The sequence below is a fragment of the Dendrobates tinctorius genome, unplaced genomic scaffold, assembly GCF_039654945.1.
Source record: "Dendrobates tinctorius isolate UK_male_01 unplaced genomic scaffold, ASM3965494v1 ptg000251l, whole genome shotgun sequence".
NCBI classification, from domain to species: domain Eukaryota; kingdom Metazoa; phylum Chordata; class Amphibia; order Anura; family Dendrobatidae; genus Dendrobates; species Dendrobates tinctorius.
This window is the reverse complement of record NW_027361918.1, coordinates 4787550-4807500: the sequence shown is the minus strand read 5'-3', so window position 1 is coordinate 4807500 and position 19951 is coordinate 4787550. Positions and strand designations below refer to the sequence as shown.

The following is a 19951-nucleotide window of genomic DNA, read 5'->3' as shown; positions in this document are numbered from 1 at the left end:
GGCTCAGGATCTTGCGGTCTTTGGGGTCCGGGAGTTTCTCCAGGTATGGGGCCAGTCTGTAGTCTCTCTGTAGACTCCGGTACATGGTCAGTTTCTGTGAGCTGATGATGTCGTTCTTCCAGTCACTTACGTACCTCTCCTGGCCTTCGTCTACCATCTTCCTGATTCCGGCTTTTGTCAGGTTGTTGTGATTGGTTTTCTGGTCAGGTTGGGTTTGGGTGAGCTGTTCCGAGGGTCCTGGTTTTTCTGTTTCCCCTACATGTGTCAGGGCTTTATGGTGATGGGAGCTTGGATTGCTCCTACGTAGGTGAGCCCGGAATGACAGTGCCCTCTTTAGAACCGTTTGGTGTAGAGGGAATCTCCCCAGCTCGGCCCGGCAAGCACTGTTGGAGGTGCTCCGATGGACTTGGAGAAGGTGCTTGCAGAATTCCAGGTGGAATATTTCTGTTGGGCTTGAATCCCACCTTGACCAGTCTGGGTAGGTGTGAGGACCCCAGACTTCGCTGCCATACAGGAGGATTGGGCCGATGATAGAATCGAAGATTTTTAACCAGACCCTCACTGGTGGCTTTAGATGGTAGAGTTTCCTTCGGATGGCATAGAAGGTTTTGCATGCCTTGTCTTTCAGGGTCTCTATGGCTTGTTTGAAGCTCCCTGATCGGTGAATCTCTAGGCCCAGGTAGGTATATTTGTCCGTTCCTGTAAGGGCGCAGTTGTTGAGGATAAATGAAGGGTGCTGGTCTGATTTTCTCTTTCTCTTCTGGAACACCATGATGTTGGTTTTCTTTAGGTTGACCGGTAGAGCCCAGGTGGAGCTGAATTTCTCTAAGATTTTCAGGTTGTCTTGGAGGCCTTTCTCGGTTGGTGACAGAAGCAGCAAGTCATCTGCATACAGCAGGAATTTCACCTGCGCGTCGTGGAGGGTGAGACCTGGTGCTGTGGAAGATTCCAGAGCGGTAGCCAGCTCGTTGATGTAAATGTTGAAGAGCGTTGGGCTTAAGCTGCAGCCTTGTCTGACTTCCCGGCTCTGCTGGAAATAAGCCGTTCTTCTGCCGTTCACACTCACACTGCAGAGGTTCTCGGTGTAGGAGCTCTTGATAACATCATAGGTCTTTCCTCCTATTCCGCTCTCCAGCAGTTTCAGGAATAAGCCTGGGTGCCACACCGAATCAAAGGCCTTTTTAAAGTCCACGAAACAGGCGTATATCTTCCCGTTCTTTGCATTGTGGACGTGGCTCTGAATGAGGCTGTGCATGGTGTAGATGTGGTCAGTAGTGCGGTGGTTTGGCATGAACCCTGCTTGGCTCTTGCTGAGGACATTGTGCTCGGTGAGGAAACTGAGGATCCTCTTGTTCAGGATGCTATTGAACAGTTTTCCCAGGTTGCTGCTGACACATATTCCTCTGTAGTTGGCTGGGTCATACCTGTCCCCATTCTTGTGGATGGGTGTGATGAGGGCTTGGTTCCAGGTAGGAGGGAAGTAGCCGGCACTTAGCACAATATTGAAGAGTTTAACCATTGCGGCCTGTATTTCTGGTGGGCTGTACTTCAGCATTTCTGGTAGGATTCCATCCAGGCCACCGGCTTTTCTACATCTTATGGAAGAGATTCTCTCTGCTACTTCCTGTAATGTAATAGGTGCATCCACGGGGTTTTGGAAATTTTTTACTTTTTGCTCCATTGCTTTTAGTTTTGCCATTATGCTTTCCTGTTCTTGGCTTAGTTCTTCCTTTGGAATGTCTTTATAGAGGTCTCTGAAGTACTGGAGCCAGATGTTGCCATTTTGGATATGGATGTTGTTTTTCTTGTCTTTTGTGCCCATGTGGTTCCATAGTTCCCAGAAGGAGCTGTCTTGGAGGGCGTCTTGGAGTTGGTTAAGTTTGGTGGATATATATATATATATATATATATACACCCCGTGTCCTCCTGTATACTCCATATATATATACACCCCGTGTCCTCCTGTATACCCCATATATATATATATATATACACCCCGTGTCCTCCTGTATACCCCATATATATATATACACCCCGTGTCCTCCTGTATACTCCATATATATATACACCCCGTGTCCTCCTGTATACCCCATATATATATATATATATATATATACACCCCGTGTCCTCCTGTATACCCCATATATATATATATATATATATATATATATATACCCCGTGTCCTCCTGTATACCCCATATATATATACCCCGTGTCCTCCTGTATACCATATATATATATATATACACCCCGTGTCCTCCTGTATACCCCATATATATATATATATATATACCCCGTGTCCTCCTGTATACCCCATATATATATATATACACCCTGTGTCCTCCTGTGTACCCCATATATACACCCCGTGTCCTCCTGTATACCCCATATATATACACCCCGTGTCCTCATGTGTACCCCATATATATACACCCCGTGTCCTCCTGTATACCCCATATATATATACACCCCGTGTCCTCCTGTATACCCCATATATATATATACACCCCGTGTCCTCCTGTATACCCCATATATATATATACCGCGTGTCCTCCTGTATACCCCATATATATATGTACACCCCATGTCCTCCTGTATACCCCATATATATATACACCCCGTGTCCTCCTGTATACCCCATATATATATATACACCCCGTGTCCTCCTGTATACCCCATATATATATATACACCCCGTGTCCTCCTCTGTACCCCATATATATATATATATATACCCTGTGTCCTCCTGTGTACCCCATATATATACACCCCGTGTCCTCCTGTATACCCCATATATAAACACCCCGTGTCCTCCTGTGTACCCCTATATATATATACACCCCGTGTCCTCCTGTGTACCCCACATATATGTACATCCCGTGTCCTCCTGTATACCCCATATATATATACCCCGTGTCCTCCTGTGTACCCCATATATATATATATATATACACACTGTGTCCTCCTGTGTACCCCATATTCTGTGTGTGTGTGTGTGTGTGTGTATATATATATATATATATATATATATATATATATATATATAATTTCTGTAGCACCATTGATTCTATGGTGCTTTACGTGAGAAGGGGTGGAGGGGGTTACATCAAAATACAAATATCACTTACAGTAAACAAAACTATCAATGACAGACTGATACAGAGGGGAGAGAGGACCCTGCCCTTTTGGGCTCACATTCTACAGGATCATGGGTCATGGGAAGGAGACAGTAGGTCGGGGGTTGCAGTAGCTCCGAAGGTGTTGAGGTGGCCGTATGGTAATGGCAGGCTGTAATCTTTTTTTACGAGATGGGTTTTCAGGTTCCGTTTGAAGGAACCAAATGTGGATAACCGGATGTGTTGGGGCACAGAATTCCAGATGATGGTGGATATTCAGGAGGAGTCTTGGACGCGACTGGCTAAGGAGCGAATAAGCATGGAGGAGAGAAGGAGGTCTTGGGAGGACTGGAGATTACGTGAGGGAAGATATTGAGAGATTAGTTTGGAAATATATGGAGGAGAAAGGTTATGGATGACTTTGTAGGTCAGTGTTAGTAGTTTAAACTGGATACGCTGGGAAAATGGGAGTCAGTGAAGGGATTTGCAAAGAGGGGAAGCAGGAGTGTAGCGAGGAGAGTGATTAATTAGTCGGGCAGCAGAGTTAAGGACGGATTGGAGGGGTTCGAGAGTGTTAGCAGGGAGGCAACAGAGGAAGATGTTGCAGTAGTTGAGGCGGGAGATAATTAGGGCATGTACAAGCATTTTGGTAGAGCGTGGGTTGAGGAAATGACTGATTCTGGAAATGTTTTTTGAGTTGGAGGCGACAGGAAGTGGCGAGAGCTTGGATGTGCAGTTTGAATGACAGGGCAGAGTCAAGGGTTACTCCGAGACAGGAGGCGGATTACCGGGACAGGGGAAAGTGTGAATTCATTTATTGTGCTAGATAGATCAGGTAGGGAAGGTAATGCGAGATGGAGGAAAGGTAATTAGTTCAGATTTGTCCACATTCAGTTTGAGGAAGCGAGAGGAGAAGGAGGAGGATATGGCTGATAGATACTCGGGGATTCTGGACAGAAGAGAGGTGACGTCTGGGCCAGAGAGGTAGATCTGAGTGTCATCAGCATATACAGTAGATGGTACTGGAAGCCATAGGACTTTGAGTTGTCCCAGGCCAAGTGTATAAATTGAGAAGAGTAGGGGTCTTAGAACAGAGCCTTGGGGGACTCCAGTAGAGAGAGGGTGGGATGAGGAGGTGGTGTGGGAGTGGGAGACGCTGAATGTGCGGTTGGTAAGGTATGAAAAGGTCTAGGATAGGGCGAGGTCTTTGACACCAAAGGAGGAGAGGATCTGTAGTAGGAGGCAGTGGTCAACTGTGTCGAAGGCAGAGGACATGTCTAGAAGGAGGAGCATAGAGTATTGTCCGTTAGCTTTGGCTGTAATTAAGTAAGAAGGTGTGTGTATGTATATATGTGTGTATATGTATGTATATATATATATACAGTACATATGTGTGTGTATATATTTTTATATTATCTTTTACATTTTAATAATTACAAAAAGGACAATGTGCCTGTCATAGAGAACATTTAAATTAATTCATAAAGCAACTCCAGTGAGGGGGCATTCTCCCCCCCTCACAGAATTTCTAGTAGGAAAAAGAGCTTACATTCTAAACCTCCGTGATATAGAATTGCACCATCTGTAAAAAAGCTGAAGATAAAAAGAGGAAGAGGATGGCTTCTACAAAGGCGCAAGATGAAGAAATTACAATGGCTGGCCCTCACAGTCTCCTGATCTGAACATCATTGAAAATCTGTGGCTAGACCTCAAAATAGCAGAGGATGGAAGACGCCCAGGAATCTCATAGAACGGGAGGAATTCTCCAAGGAAGAATGGAGGAAAATCCCTCAGAGAAGAACTGAAAGACTCTTGTCTGGCTACAAAAAGTATTTACCAGCTGTGATGCTTTCAAAAGGGGACGCTACCAGGTATTAACCATACAGGATGCCGAAACTTTTGCATCGGAACATTTTCCTTTTTGTAATTTTTAAAATGTAAAATGTATATGTGTATATATATATATATATATATATATATATATATCAATTTTTTTTTACCTAAAATACAAAGGAGATGCATCATCTGCAACTTTAGGTCTTTAAGATCATATCCTCTTCATCTTGCTTAACTGTTCACGATAGTAGTAATTTTGGCCAGGGGTGCCCAAACATTTACATGCCACTGTATGTGTGTGTGTATATATATAGAGAGAGAGAGAGATCTATATATATTTATCTTTTTCATTCTATCTATCTATTTAAACCCCTGTGTCCTTCTGTGTACCCCATGATTAGCGTCCTTTTGTGGTCCACTGTCCGGCTTGTATGCATCTGGCTCTCGCATATGTGGACAGTGTCCGGGGACAGATTGTCTGTCTGGGAGTAATGGGCTTTTTCTGTGTCAGGGTAGGGGGTTATATTGACCTTTAGCCGCACTCGGCTATCACATGTGCAAGGGGGCTTATCTTAGTTATCCCACCACTGCCACAATGTGATGAAAAACAGCAAGCTAGTCTTGCCCTAACAATTTACCGCAGGGGCTTATTTTGGTTATCCCACCACTGCCACACCATATCACCAACTGCCGGGATTTATGTATATCCCACTTTTCAGTTCCTCTTTGGAACTCCCAGCTCTCCGGCGCCCCCCTTACCCTCAGGTCAGTCTGAGAACTGCACCTAGGATAATTAGTCGCTGGACGGGCCACGTGATATGCACTGGCTATTAGGCATGCTGCAGCGAGGAAATTATAAATGCTTTGGCCGCAGCCACACAATCAGCTTATAAAACCCCTTCCGTCACTGCCAGCTAGCCCAGAGCACACTTCGCTGCCACCAGCTTCCGATTTCTCTATCAATTTTTAAAATTAATAAAGGGGTACGAAGCCAGCCCAAATTAGTAGCATAATTACTTCAGTCACGTAAAAGTTCGGTATAGAACAAGGAGACGGAACTAATAATTTTATATTTTACTCCCAAAAGACAGGCAGTGTTTACAGAAGATATAAAAAGATTTTACAATATGAGACAATTAAAATATGTATAATGCGAATACAAATAAAAGGGGATTAAGAAAAGAAATAAAACTTACGTCTTGCTTAGATCATCTTAGGCAGAACCATGCTGGTAGGAGGAGCCAAACGTCACTGCATTGAGGGGTCTGGATGCAGCCGTTTCCCAGGCTAGAATGAGGGCTGTCCTGAGTGCAGGTGACTTATACCCCATGGCTTGTGACATCACTAAAGGGGCTGGCTTGTGACAGTCCTCCCCTAACTCAGAGTTACAAATCTGGTTCTTACAACGATCATAACTGGGCTTGAGAACCTAGCCGAATATCGGTAGAACCCTCATTCGTCTTATATTGAAATTAGCTTTCCAATGATTCCAAACTCGGACTAGTTATTCCACACGGTTCAGGACAAATCCATTTCTCCGATTCTGTTAGCGCTGGAACCGGGAAAAACACGGGCTATGAAGCTTAGTCGACGCACGTCCCAGATATGTAGTTTGTCTTTTTCTATCACAACCTCACATCGCTTCATGACCAAATGGTTAGATTCCCATTATTGTCTATGAGAAGTCCTCACATGGTGGAAAGACAAAGAAGCTCCCTGCTGTGAGGAGGGAAATCACTCACTGGTGTCTGAGGTTACACTGAGTGTGTGTGCAGGCTGGGGGGGGAAGCAAAGGGGGCTGGAAAGTGTCAGGCTATGAGTGAGCAGAAATTCACAGGCATGACAGGCAAAAGGGAAAAGAAAGGGGGGGGTCAAACCCTCATCACTGGCATAGCAGAGTTCAGTATGTGAATAGCAGATTCTGGAATGGTCCGGAAGGTGTGATAATAGGAAAAAATACATGACACTTTACATTATCGTTATAAGGGGGAAGTGCGGAGCCTCTGGATCCTGGCAGTCTGGTCCTGGAGTCTGATCTGTTACTAGTGGATGAGCTGGATCTTTCAGACAGCAGCGAGCGGCTCCTCTCCTTCTCCAAGGACTCTGAAGGTGAGTGGCCTCTGCTCCGGGGTGCTTTCCCCATGTGCTGACTTCTCCCGTCTGCGCTCTCTTCTTTGACCTGTCTACCCCATGTGCTATCCCCCTTGTCTGCTGTCTCTCTCCTTCATGTGCTGTCCCGTTTGAGCAGTCTACCCCCTGTGCTCTGTCTGTCTCACCCCTGTGCGCTTTCCCTCTCCCCATCTGCTGTCTTCGTGTTGGCGACGGTGTTCCCATGGTGATACCGCACAAGAGGCTGCGTACGGCGTATACTGTGTGTGTGTGTGTGGTGCGTACGGCGTTTAGAGTGGGTGTGGTGCGACGGTGTTCCGCTGCTGGTACTGCGCAAGAGGCTGGTGCCAGCAGCAGTTTCCATATTGTGACACCCATCACTTGGGTGTCCTAATAAGGCGGTCGGTGAACTTCCGCGGTTTGGAATTCTGGACACATCTGGACGGAACAGGATGTGAAGACATTACAAGGTACACATCTGGCCATCAGGCTGTGTAAGGGCTATTTGACCAAGAAGGAGAGTGATGGGGTGCTACGCCAGATGACCTGGCCTCCACAGTCACCAGACCTGAACCCAATCGAGATGGTTTGGGGTGAGCTGGACCGCAGAGTGAAGGCAAAAGGGCCAACAAGACTGTTGGAAGACCATTTCCGGTGATTACCTCTTGAAGCTCATCAAGAGAATGCCAAGAGTGTGCAAAGCAGAAATCAAAGCAAAAGGTGGCTACTTTGAAGAACCTAGAATATAAGACATATTTTCAGTTGTGTCACACTTTTTTGTTAATTATATAATTCCACATGTGTTAATTCATAGTTTTGATGCCTTCAACTCTTTGAATGAGGTGTGTCCAAACTTTTGGTCTGTACTGTGTACTGTGTGTGTGTGTGTATATATATATATATATATATATATATATATATATATAGCTGAAAAAAGGAAACAGCACAAAAATATTAAAAAAAAGTGAACTTTAATGCCCATATACAGTTGTGGCCAAAAGTATTGACACCCCTGCAATTCTGTCAGATAATACTCAGTTTCTTCCTGAAAATGATTGCAAACACAAACTCTTTGGTATTATTATCTTCATTTAATTTGTATTAAATGAAAAAACACAAAAGAGAATGAAGCAAAAAGCAAAACATTGATCATTTCACACAAAACTCCAAAAATAGGCCAGACAAAAGTATTGGCACCCTCAGCCTAATACTTGGTTGCACAACCTTTAGCCAAAATAACTGCGACTAACCACTTCCGGTAACCATCAATGAGTTTCTTACAATGCTCTGCTGGAATTTTAGACCATTCTTCTTTGGCAAACTGCTCCAGGTCCCTGATATTTGAAGGGTGCCTTCTCCAAACTGCCATTTTTAGATCTCTCCACAGGTGTTCTATGGGATTCAGGTCTGGACTCATTGCTGGCCACCTTAGAAGTCTCCAGTGCTTTCTCTCAAACCATTTTCTAGTGCTTTTTGAAGTGTGTTTTGGGTCATTGTCCTGCTGGAAGACCCATGACCTCTGAGGGAGACCCAGCTTTCTCACACTGGGCCCTACATTATGCTGCAAAATTTGTTGGTAGTCTTCAGACTTCATAATGCCATGCACACGGTCAAGCAGTCCAGTGCCAGAGGCAGCAAAGCAACCCCAAAACATCAGGGAACCTCCGCCATGTTTGACTGTAGGGACCGTGTTTTTTTTCTTTGAATGCCTCTTTTTTTCTCCTGTAAACTCTATGTTGATGCCTTTGCCCAAAAAGCTCTACTTTTGTCTCATCTGACCAGAGAACATTCTTCCAAAACGTTTTAGACTTTTTCAGGTAAGTTTTGGCAAACTCCAGCCTGGCTTTTTTTATGTCTTGGGGTAAGAAGTGGGGTCTTCCTGGGTCTCCTACCATACAGTCCCTTTTCATTCACACGCCGACAGATAGTACGGGTTGACACTGTTGTACCCTTGGACTGCAGGGCAGCTTGAACTTGTTTGGATGTTAGTCGAGGTTCTTTATCCAACATCCGCACAATCTTGCGTTGAAATCTCTTGTCAATTTTTCTTTTCCGTCCACATCTAGGGAGGTTAGCCACAGTGCCATGGGCTTTACACTTCTTGATGACACTGCGCACGGTAGACACAGGAACATTCAGGTCTTTGGAGATGGACTTGTAGCCTTGAGATTGCTCATGCTTCCTCACAATTTGGTTTCTCAAGTCCTCAGACAGTTCTTTGGTCTTCTTTCTTTTCTCCATGCTCGATGTGGTACACACAAGGACACAGGACAGAGGTTGAGTCAACTTTAATCCATGTCAGCTGGCTGCAAGTGTGATTTATTTATTGCCAACACCTGTTAGGTGCCACAGGTAAGTTACAGGGGCTGTTAGTTACACAAATTAGAGAAGCATCACATGATTTTTCCAACAGTGCCAATACTTTTGTCCACCCTCTTTTTTTATGTTTGGTGTGGAATTATATCCAATTTGGCTTTAGGACAATTCTTTTTGTGTTTTTTCATTTAAGACCAATTAAATGAAGATAATAATAACAAAGAATTTGTGTTTGCAATCATTTTCAGGAAGAAACTGAGGATTATCTGACAGAATTGCAGGGGTGTCAATACTTTTGGCCACAACTGTATCTATAGATAGATAATGCCAAGCCCGATGTTTAGTAATAAACATAATAAAATGGTACATAAAGAGTAAGACACACAAAATCCGAGTTAGGCTGGGGTCACACATCCGAGTAAGTGTCCGGTGAGGTTGTAGCACAGTAGAAGCGCGGTGTCGGAGGCCTCATGTTACAGTCAATGCGAGGACCCATAGAATGTGTAGTGTGAGGTTGTAGAACAGAAGAATCGTGGTTCCGGTGACTGCATGTTACAGTCAATGTGTAAGGATTCCGGACTTTCCTTTGTGCCTGTTTGCTCTTATTGAAAATGGAGTCTTGTATCTCGCCCTGTCATGGAACTTCCTATCTGTTTTGTGTGCTCCACTTTGCCTGAGTATTTTGTTGCTGTTGGCTCTTGAGCTCCTGGGTGTCTACTGGTGGACTCCCTGCTGCTGCTCATTACTCAGCGCTCCACCTCTCCATGCTCTGCTGCCTACAGTCCCCTGTGCCTCTCCCTGATAACTGCTATCTGGACTTCAAGTGAGGAGCTGTTCGCCTCTGTAACTGCTGTGGCTAGTAAGGAATCCTGACGTCACCATCTCTTCTTGGTCTGTGTTTGTGTGGGCTACGGTGCTGGACTTGTGCGGGACTTTCAGCCCAAATGGTACATGTGCTCACCTTCCCCTGTTAATGTTACCTCTGTGAATTGCTGTCTTCTACGTCGAGGTGCCGTGTGCATTTTCACCTATGATTGCCGGACTTCTACATGTTAGTGCGGTGTGCGTGCTCATCTGTAATATCGTTGGACTTCCTTAAGGGCCGTGCGCTTCCTCTCGTATATACTGCTGAACTCTCACGTTTAGTCCCTAGTGCACACCTGCATCATATTACAGTTGGACTGGTTCATATTAGCGGTCGTGCCGCGCTCTTCAGTTTCACTGGACATTACTATATTGTGCTGTGTTTTCGTTACTATTGCAGGAAGTGCTCTGTTAGTTTTGCTACACTTGCATCATTCCATATTGTGCTGTGTTTTTGTTACTATTGCTTGAAGTGCTCTGTTAGTTTTGCTACCCTTCTTAATATACTTATTTACATCAGCTTTGGTCTCAGTCTCGTGTTATCCCACGCAATCAGATTCTGTAGTACCCTTATAATTGTTACACAATATGAGAACCCATAAAAAGTTTCCAGTGAGGTTGTAGAGCAGCAGAAGCGCGGTGCTGGATGCTGCATGTTACAGTCAATGCGAGGACCCATAGAAAGTGTCCGGTGAGGTTGTAGAGCAGCAGAAGTGCGGTGCTGGATGCTGCATGTTACAGTCAATGCGAGGACCCATAGAAAGTGTCCGATGAGACTGTAGAACAGCAGAAGCACGGTGCCGGAGGCCGCATGTTACAGTCAATGCGAGGACCCATAGAATGTGTCCGCTGAGATTGTAGAACAGCAGAAGCGCGGTGCCGGAGGCCGCATGTTACAGTCAATGCGAGGACCCATAGAAAGTGTCCGGTGAGGTTGTAGAGCAGCAGAAGCGCGGTACCAGTGGCTGCATGTTACAGTCAATGCGAGGACCCATAGAAATTGTCCGGTGAGGTTGTAGAGCAGCAGAACCGCGGTGTCGGTGGCTGCATGTTACATTCAATGCGAGGACCCATAGAAAGTGTCCTGTGAGGTTGTAGAACAGCAGAAGCGCGGTACCAGTGACTGCATGTTACAGTCAATGCGAGGACCCACAGAATATGTCCGATGAGATTGTAGAACAGCAGAAGCGCGGTACCAGTGGCTGCATGTTACAGTCAATGCGAGGACCCATAGAATGTGTCCGCTGAGATTGTAGAACAGCAGAAGCGTGGTGCCGGAGGCCGCATGTTACAGTCAATGCGAGGACCCATAGAATGTGTCCGATGAGATTAGAGCAGCAGAAGCGCGGTGCCGGTGGCTGCATGTTACATTCAATGCGAGGACCCATAGAAAGTGTCCTGTGAGGTTGTAGAACAGCAGAAGCGCGGTACCAGTGACTGCATGTTACAGTCAATGCGAGGACCCATAGAATGTGTCCGATGAGATTGTAGAACAGCAGAAGCGCGGTGCCGGAGGCCGCATGTTACAGTCAGTGCGAGGACCCATAGAAAGTGTCCTGTGAGGTTGTAGAACAGCAGAAGCGCGGTACCAGTGGCTGCATGTTACAGTCAATGCGAGGACCCATAGAATGTGTCCGCTGAGATTGTAGAACAGCAGAAGCGCGGTGCCGGAGGCCGCATGTTACAGTCAATGCGAAGACCCATAGAATGTGTCCGATGAGATTGTAGAGCAGCAGAAGCGCGGTGCCGGAGGCCGCATGTTACAGTCAATGCGAGGACCCATAGAAAGTGTCCGTTGAGTTTGCAGAGCAGCAGAAGCGCCGTGCCGGAGGCTGCATGTTACAGTCAATGCGAGGACCCATAGAATGTGTCCGATGAGATTGTAGAACAGCAGAAGCTCGGTGCCGGAGGCTGCATGTTACAGTCAATGCGAGGACCCATAGAAAGTGTCCGGTGAGGTTGTAGAACAGCAGAAGCGCCGTGCTGGAGGCTGCATGTTACAGTCAGTGCGAGGACCCATAGAAAGTGTCCGTTGAGTTTGCAGAGCAGCAGAAGCGCCGTGCCGGAGGCTGCATGTTACAGTCAGTGCGAGGACCCATAGAAAGTGTCCGGTGAAGTTGTAGAGCAGCAGAAGCGCCGTGCCGGAGGCTGCATGTTACAGTCAATGCGAGGACCCATAGAAAGTATCTGGTGAGTTTGCAGAGCAGCAGAAGCGCCGTGCCGGAGGCTGCATGTTACAGTCAATGCGAGGACCCATAGAATGTGTCCGCTGAGATTGTAGAACAGCAGAAGCGCGGTGACGGAGGCCGCATGTTACAGTCAATGCGAAGACCCATAGAATGTGTCCGATGAGATTGTAGAGCAGCAGAAGCGCGGTGCCGGAGGCCGCATGTTACAGTCAATGCGAGGACCCATAGAAAGTGTCCGTTGAGTTTGCAGAGCAGCAGAAGCGCCGTGCCGGAGGCTGCATGTTACAGTCAATGCGAGGACCCATAGAATGTGTCCGATGAGATTGTAGAACAGCAGAAGCTCGGTGCCGGAGGCTGCATGTTATAGTCAATGCGAGGACCCATAGAAAGTGTCCGGTGAGGTTGTAGAACAGCAGAAGCGCCGTGCTGGAGGCCGCATGTTACAGTCAATGCGAGGACCCATAGAATGTGTCCGATGAGATTGTAGAACAGCAGAAGCGCCGTGCTGGAGGCCGCATGTTACAGTCAGTGCGAGGACCCATAGAAAGTGTCCGTTGAGTTTGCAGAGCAGCAGAAGCGCCGTGCCGGAGGCTGCATGTTACAGTCAGTGCGAGGACCCATAGAAAGTGTCCGGTGAAGTTGTAGAGCAGCAGAAGCGCCGTGCCGGAGGCTGCATGTTACAGCCAATTCGAGGACCCATAGAAAGTATCTGGTGAGTTTGCAGAGCAGCAGAAGCGCCGTGCCGGAGGCTGCATGTTACAGTCAATGCGAGGACCCATAGAAAGTGTCCGGTGAGTTTGCAGAGCAGCAGAAGCGCCGTGCCGGAGGCTGCATGTTACAGTCAATGCTACACATAGTGAATCACAACAATGACAAAGAAAAGTCAGCTCACTGATCTTCAGAAGGTGCACAGAACTCACTCCTGATGGGATGTGACCAGGTGAAAAATTGAAAACTGAATGTTCCAGCTCTCCTTAATTTAGTATTCTCTCTTTTCCATAATGATTAAAATGTAGATAGCTCCTCAGACATCACTATATTGCACGTGAGGACGTGCGACGTGTTTCGATCGCTGCTGCGATCTTTATCAAAGCTAGCTTTTAAAAAGATCGCGGCAGCGATCGAAACACCTCACTCATCCTATCGTGCGATATAGTGATGTCCGAGGAGCTATCTACATTTTAATCATTATGGAATAAAGAGAATATTTTATTAAAATGAGCTGGAACATTCCGTTTTCAATTTTTCAAATGCTACACATACTAAGAGCGTAACACTGGTGGAGACCAAGTTCTTAAATGAAGGTTACAGCTTGAGGGATTGCTAAGGGCAGCTTTCCCTTTGATAAATCTTCCAGGTTGTTTTTCAGGACACATCTAAAATATTAGGAGGTTTTCTGTGGCAAAGCAAAGTCTAGGTGCAGCTCAAGAGAAACCCTGAAGACAATGACGAGCTGTGATGACTGTAAGGAGAGGCATAGTAAGGTGGAGAGCCATGTGGATGGGGAACATGTTCATGAATGTCCAGGCCGATATATCAGAGAGGCCCTTTGCTGAACTACAGCAGAGGAGCCATTTGTGGACATCGTGAGTAATGGGTTCTACAGGACACAGTATTGGAAGTATTATCCGCCTGTAGTAGAACCGAGGTCTGATGACTGCTCCTGCTCTGTGTTTGACGGTCTGTGTGTCCCCCTGCGTGTCTGATAACATCCTTTGTTTTCTCTGCAGATTCTGGGGTTGGCAAGATGGAGATTCCCTGCTATTCCTTGAGTGAGGATGAATATGCTGGGTATCGACCCCTTAGTGCAGACAGTGATCCCGAGGAGGGTGCAATGGATTCTACACCATCTCCGTGTAAAGAATGTGACCCTCCCAGCCGTTGTGTGTTCCTGGCCCATCAGTGTTTACCCTGCTTGTCGTCATCTCCAGCAGCTGAAGGTTCGGCACATCTCCCGATCACTCATCCATGCTTGGGCACAGAGGCACAGAAGGACCGGTTGCTATTCCCCTGCCGCCTGTGCCCCTTTTCCACTCATTACTCCAGCCACTTGAAGCGTCATATGAAGACTCACAATGGAGAGAAGCCCTTCCGCTGCCCTCATTGCTTTTATGCATCTGCACAGTTAGTTAACCTAAAGCGCCATTTGCGCACCCACACGGGCGAGAAGCCCTTCCGGTGTGATCACTGCAGCTTCTCCTGCAGCAGTCCTGGGAACCTGAAGAGGCACCAACGTGTCCACACCAAGGAGAAACCCTACATCTGCAATATGTGCACTTACCGCTGCAACCAAAGCCGCAACCTGAAACGGCACCTACTGGTGCATCGCAGGAGAGGAATGGAGAGGCAGCACCAGGGGGTAAAGAAGGAAGATGATGGAGAAGATGGCGAGGAGGATGGGGAAGAGAGAGGCGGAGGAAAGCGCACCACCGATGGTCAGTTCACAGACATTTCATGGCTCAAACCCATCATTTTACTACTCATTTTGATGTGTGGAAGCTTTCTGGACACTGCTCCTGTGTCTATCAGTACAGGACAGTGGTCAGCTTTTTGTTAGTGCATTGTTATCTTTATCCAAAACTGGGAATTGACCCCAAAAAAGACATGAAGCACAAATCTCAAGAATATGGGTATAAGAAAATACTTAAAAACCCCACAAAACTTTAAGTATGAACATGGCTTAATAATACTGCTGCATTGCCCAAATGTAGTGTATCACTATCACTTCCGATTCCATAGGCATCATACTTCATATATAGTTAATATAGGGTGAAATAAGTCTACGGTCCGTCAAGTCCAACCTTTCTCCATCAGTTCTCGATCAATAGATTATTTGTCACCCTCAATACAATTTCTTGTGACAAAAAGCTTTCGGCCTATTCTTAGTGATGGGCAAACCCAAACAGTAAAGTCCGGTGTCCGTACCAAGCACCTACTGTTCGAGCATGGACCCCGAACATGGACTTCTCCAGGAAGTCTGTGTTACTGTTCGGGTTCTGCACCCTGATCATTGGGTGTTTCCCATGCTGTTATCTAATAATAATAATAATACATTTTATTTCTATAGCGCCGACATATTCCGCAGCACTTTACATTTTAGAGGGGACTTGTACAGACGATAGACATTACAGCATAACAATAATCACATAGATTGTAACAAATACCAAGAGGAATGAGGGCCCTGCTCGCAAGCTTACAGTCTATGAGGGAAAAGGGGAGACACGAAAGGTGGGTGGTAACAGTTGCCTTCATTGTTCAGACCAGCTATAGTGTAAGAATCGGGTGTTCCTGTGATCTGCATGATTGTGTGAGAAACACCAGCGTCTCTGATCGGCGGTAAGATCATTACCGACGGTAAGAGAGCTGCAGTTCATGTGACAGCAGCTGTGACCAGAGATAAAAAACTAACCTCTGGTCACAGAGGCGTCGGCTGATGAGAGTACTCTACTCCCATGAGCCTACACCTGCTGCCGCTAATAACAGCGAGAGCAGACGGCGGCTGATGGAAGTATTCGTCAGCCGGCACCTGCGCTATAAATAAAACAAATGGTGTGGGGTCTGTTCTATTTTTGATAGCCAGCATGGCAAAACTGACAGCTGCAGGCTGCAACCCACAGCTGTCAGCTTTATCATGGCTGGTTATCAAGAATAAAGGGGTCCCCATGCCATTTTTAAAAATGATTTAAATAAATAAAGGGGGGTCCCATTTTTGACAGCCAGTCTTGCTAAAGCAGAAAGCTGGGGGTTGATATTCTCAGGTTGGTTAGGGGCCATGGATATTGTCCCCCCAGCCTAAAAATAGCTCAAAGCTACTCCATAAAAGGGTAATCTATTAGCTGCACTAATTCTGATGCTTTGCCTGTCTCTTCCCACTTGCCCTGTGGTGGTGGCAAGTGGGGTTCATATTTGTGGAGTTGATGTCACCCTTGTATTGTCTGGTGACATCAAACCCACAGGTTATTAATGGAGAGGCGTCTATAAGACAACTATCCATTACTAATCCCATAATTATATTGTCAATATCAACACCCAGAATAAAGTCCTTTATTTGAAATAAAAAATATACACCGTTTTACTTTTTTATTTAAAAATAACAAACACAGCTCTATTTGCATCATGCCCATTCCATTCATTTCCTCGATCCCTGTAAAAAAAACACAGAAATTAGTAAATAGCAAAAATACTCACCTAATACCCATTCCATTGAGTCCCTCGTCTCCTGTAAAAAAAAAAACTAAAATAGAAAACAATATCCCTCACCTGTCTGTCGTTCTGTCCCACGCAGTAATCCATGTCTGTGACAATTGGTTTTCAACCTGGATGGTACCAAGATGCGACTGTCCATGCGGAAAAGCCCGGTAGAAAGAGCTGCTGCAAGCACAGCGTCAGTGACTAGTAGTGACGTTCTTGAGGTTACCGTAGGTCATTAAGAACAGCAGGTCAATTATCGCATATATGGATTACAGCATGGGACATGTGTCGTACAGGTGAGGGATATTGTTGGTTTTTAGTTTCTGTTTTTTACAGGAGACCAGGGCATCAATGGAATGGGCATAAGGTGAGTATAACTGTGTTTATTTTTAAATAAATTTGTAAAACTGTATATTTGTATTTCAAATAAAATACTTTATTCTGTGTGTTTGTTATTAAAATTATATAGAGAAAACCTTGCACTCAACTTAATGCTTAGTGGAACTGTTTATTGTAGTACCAAAAACGTTTCGGTCAGTGTTGACCTTCATCAGTTACATATTAGAAGATGGGATGCAATTGTGTTGGAGGGCGCTTTAAGAGTGTCCCTGTGAAGCCAATGTATTGTGTGCTGCTGAAACGCAGGTAAATCTTAATCAGTCGCAGGGAGCATTAAGTTGAGTGCAAGGTTTTCAATATATACTATATATGGTTTTGGAACCTACCTTAGCACCACCATAGTAGTGCACACGGTGTTTTCGCCTTGTTATTAAAATTATGACTATAGTATTAGTAATGGATAGGTTTATTATATATGCCTCTCCATTACTCGGCCATGGACTTGATGTCACCTGAAAATAGAAAGGTGAACTCAACCCCATAAATATGAACCCTAATTGCCACAGCGACAGGGCAAGTGGGAAGAGCCAGGCAAAGCGCATGAATTGGTGCATCTAATAGATGCGCCTTTTCTGAGGCGGCTGCAGGCTGCTATTTTTATGCTGGGGGGGGGGCAAAATCCATGGCCCCTTACCAGCCTGAGAATACCAACCCCCAGCTGTCTGCTTTAGATTGGCTGGTTGTCAAAAATGGCAGGGGAGCCCATGCTGTTTTTAAAATTTATTTAAATGATTTAAAAAAAGAAAAAAACAATGGAGAGAACTTCTCTATTCTTGATAACCAGCCATGATAAAGCTGACAGCTAAGGGTTGCAGCCCACAGCGGTCAGTTTTGCCATGCTTGTTATCAAAAATGGAATGGACCCCAAGTCATTGTTTACAAAATTGTATTTTTTTATTTATAGCGCAGGTGACGGCTGATGAATACTCACATCAGCCGCACCTGCTCTTGTTATTAGCAGCAGCAGGTGTAGGCTGATGGGAGTAGTACTCTCATCAGCAGACACCTGTGACAGGAGGTAAACTTTTTACTGCCGGTCACAGCTGCTGCCTTACGCTGTCATTTGACAGTGCGGGAACCGCAGCTCTTTGATTGCCGGTAATAATTTTACAGCCTATCCGAAGCAGTGCTTGCAGTGCTGTGATGCAGAAGATGGTGTGGCAAACAACGGATGTTTGGGGCCCTCATTCATCTGAATGGGGTTCGGGTTTGGGTACTGTTGTGGTACCCGAACCAAACTTTTTTGTTAAATGTCAAGTGATCTCTTCCTCTCTGCAGGCACTGTTACTGTTCCCGTGTGATCTCTTCTCAGCAGACGCTGATAACGCTCCCGAGTGATCTCTTCCTCTCTGCAGGCACTGTTACTACTCCCGAGTGATCTCTTCTCAGCAGACGCTGATAATGCTCCCGAGTGATCTCTTCCTCTCTGCAGGCACTGTTACTGTTCCCGTGTGATCTCTTCTCAGCAGACGCTGATAACGCTCCTGAGTGATCTCTTCCTCTCTGCAGGCACTGTTACTGCTCCCGAGTGATCTCTTCTCAGCAGACGCTGACAACGCTCCTGAGTGATCTCTTCCTCTCTGCAGGCACTGTTACTGCTCCCGTGTGATCTCTTCTCAGCAGACGCTGATAACGCTCCCGAGTGATCTCTTCCTCTCTGCAGGCACTGATACCATTCTCGAGCGATCTTTCTCCCCTGTAGATGCTGATACTTCTCCCAAGTGATCTTTTCCTCTCTGCAGGCACTGTTACTGCTCCCGAGTGATTTCTTCCCCTCTGCGGACGCTGATACCGCTCCCGAGTGATTTCTCCTTTATGCGGACGCTGATACCGCTCCCGAGTGATTTCTCCTTTATGCGGACGCTGATACCGCTCCCGAGTGATTTCTCCTTTATGCGGACGCTGATACCGCTCCCGAATGATTTCTCCTTTATGCGGACGCTGATACCGCTCCCGAGTGATTTCTCCTTTATGCGGACGCTGATACCGCTCCCGAGTGATTTCTCCTTTATGCGGACGCTGATACCGCTCCCGAGTGATTTCTCCTTTATGCGGACGCTGATACCGCTCCCGAGTGATTTCTCCTTTATGCGGACGCTGATACCGCTCCCGAGTGATTTCTCCTTTATGCGGACGCTGATACCGCTCCCGAGTGATTTCTCCTTTATGCGGACGCTGATACCGCTCCCGAGTGATTTCTCCTTTATGCGGACGCTGATACCGCTCCCGAGTGATTTCTCCTTTATGCGGACGCTGATACCGCTCCCGAGTGATTTCTCCTTTATGCGGACGCTGATACCGCTCCCGAGTGATTTCACCTTTATGCGGACGCTGATACCGCTCCCGAGTGATTTCTCCTTTATGCGGACGCTGATACCGCTCCCGAGTGATTTCTCCTTTATGCGGACGCTGATACCGCTCCCGAGTGATTTCTCCTTTATGCGGACGCTGATACCGCTCCCGAGTGATTTCTCCTTTATGCGGACGCTGATACCGCTCCCGAGTGATTTCTCCTTTATGCGGACGCTGATACCGCTCCCGAGTGATTTCTCCTTTATGCGGACGCTGATACCGCTCCCGAGTGATTTCTCCTTTATGCGGACGCTGATACCGCTCCCGAGTGATTTCTCCTTTATGCGGACGCTGATACCGCTCCCGAGTGATTTCTCCTTTATGCGGACGCTGATACCGCTCCCGAGTGATTTCTCCTTTATGCGGACGCTGATACCGCTCCCGAGTGATTTCTCCTTTATGCGGACGCTGATACCGCTCCCGAGTGATTTCACCTTTATGCGGACGCTGATACCGCTCCCGAGTGATTTCTCCTTTATGCGGACGCTGATACCGCTCCCGAGTGATTTCTCCTTTATGCGGACGCTGATACCGCTCCCGAGTGATTTCTCCTTTATGCGGACGCTGATACCGCTCCCG

General features: G+C 46.4%; 1 protein-coding gene across 2 annotated transcripts in view; it reads left to right on the top strand.

Moving 5' to 3' along the window:
- Positions 1–19951, top strand: part of ZNF513 (zinc finger protein 513) — a 46110-nt gene that overhangs the window by 14211 nt on the left and 11948 nt on the right. Inside the window, exons 2-3 of one of the 2 annotated variants that reach the window (XM_073557767.1) lie at positions 6939–7061; positions 14161–14865. In XM_073557767.1, the coding sequence (XP_073413868.1) occupies positions 6939–7061; positions 14161–14865 (828 nt within the window). The remainder of the gene's footprint in view (positions 1–6938; positions 7062–14160; positions 14866–19951) is intronic. The other variant, XM_073557768.1, reaches the window with a different exon arrangement.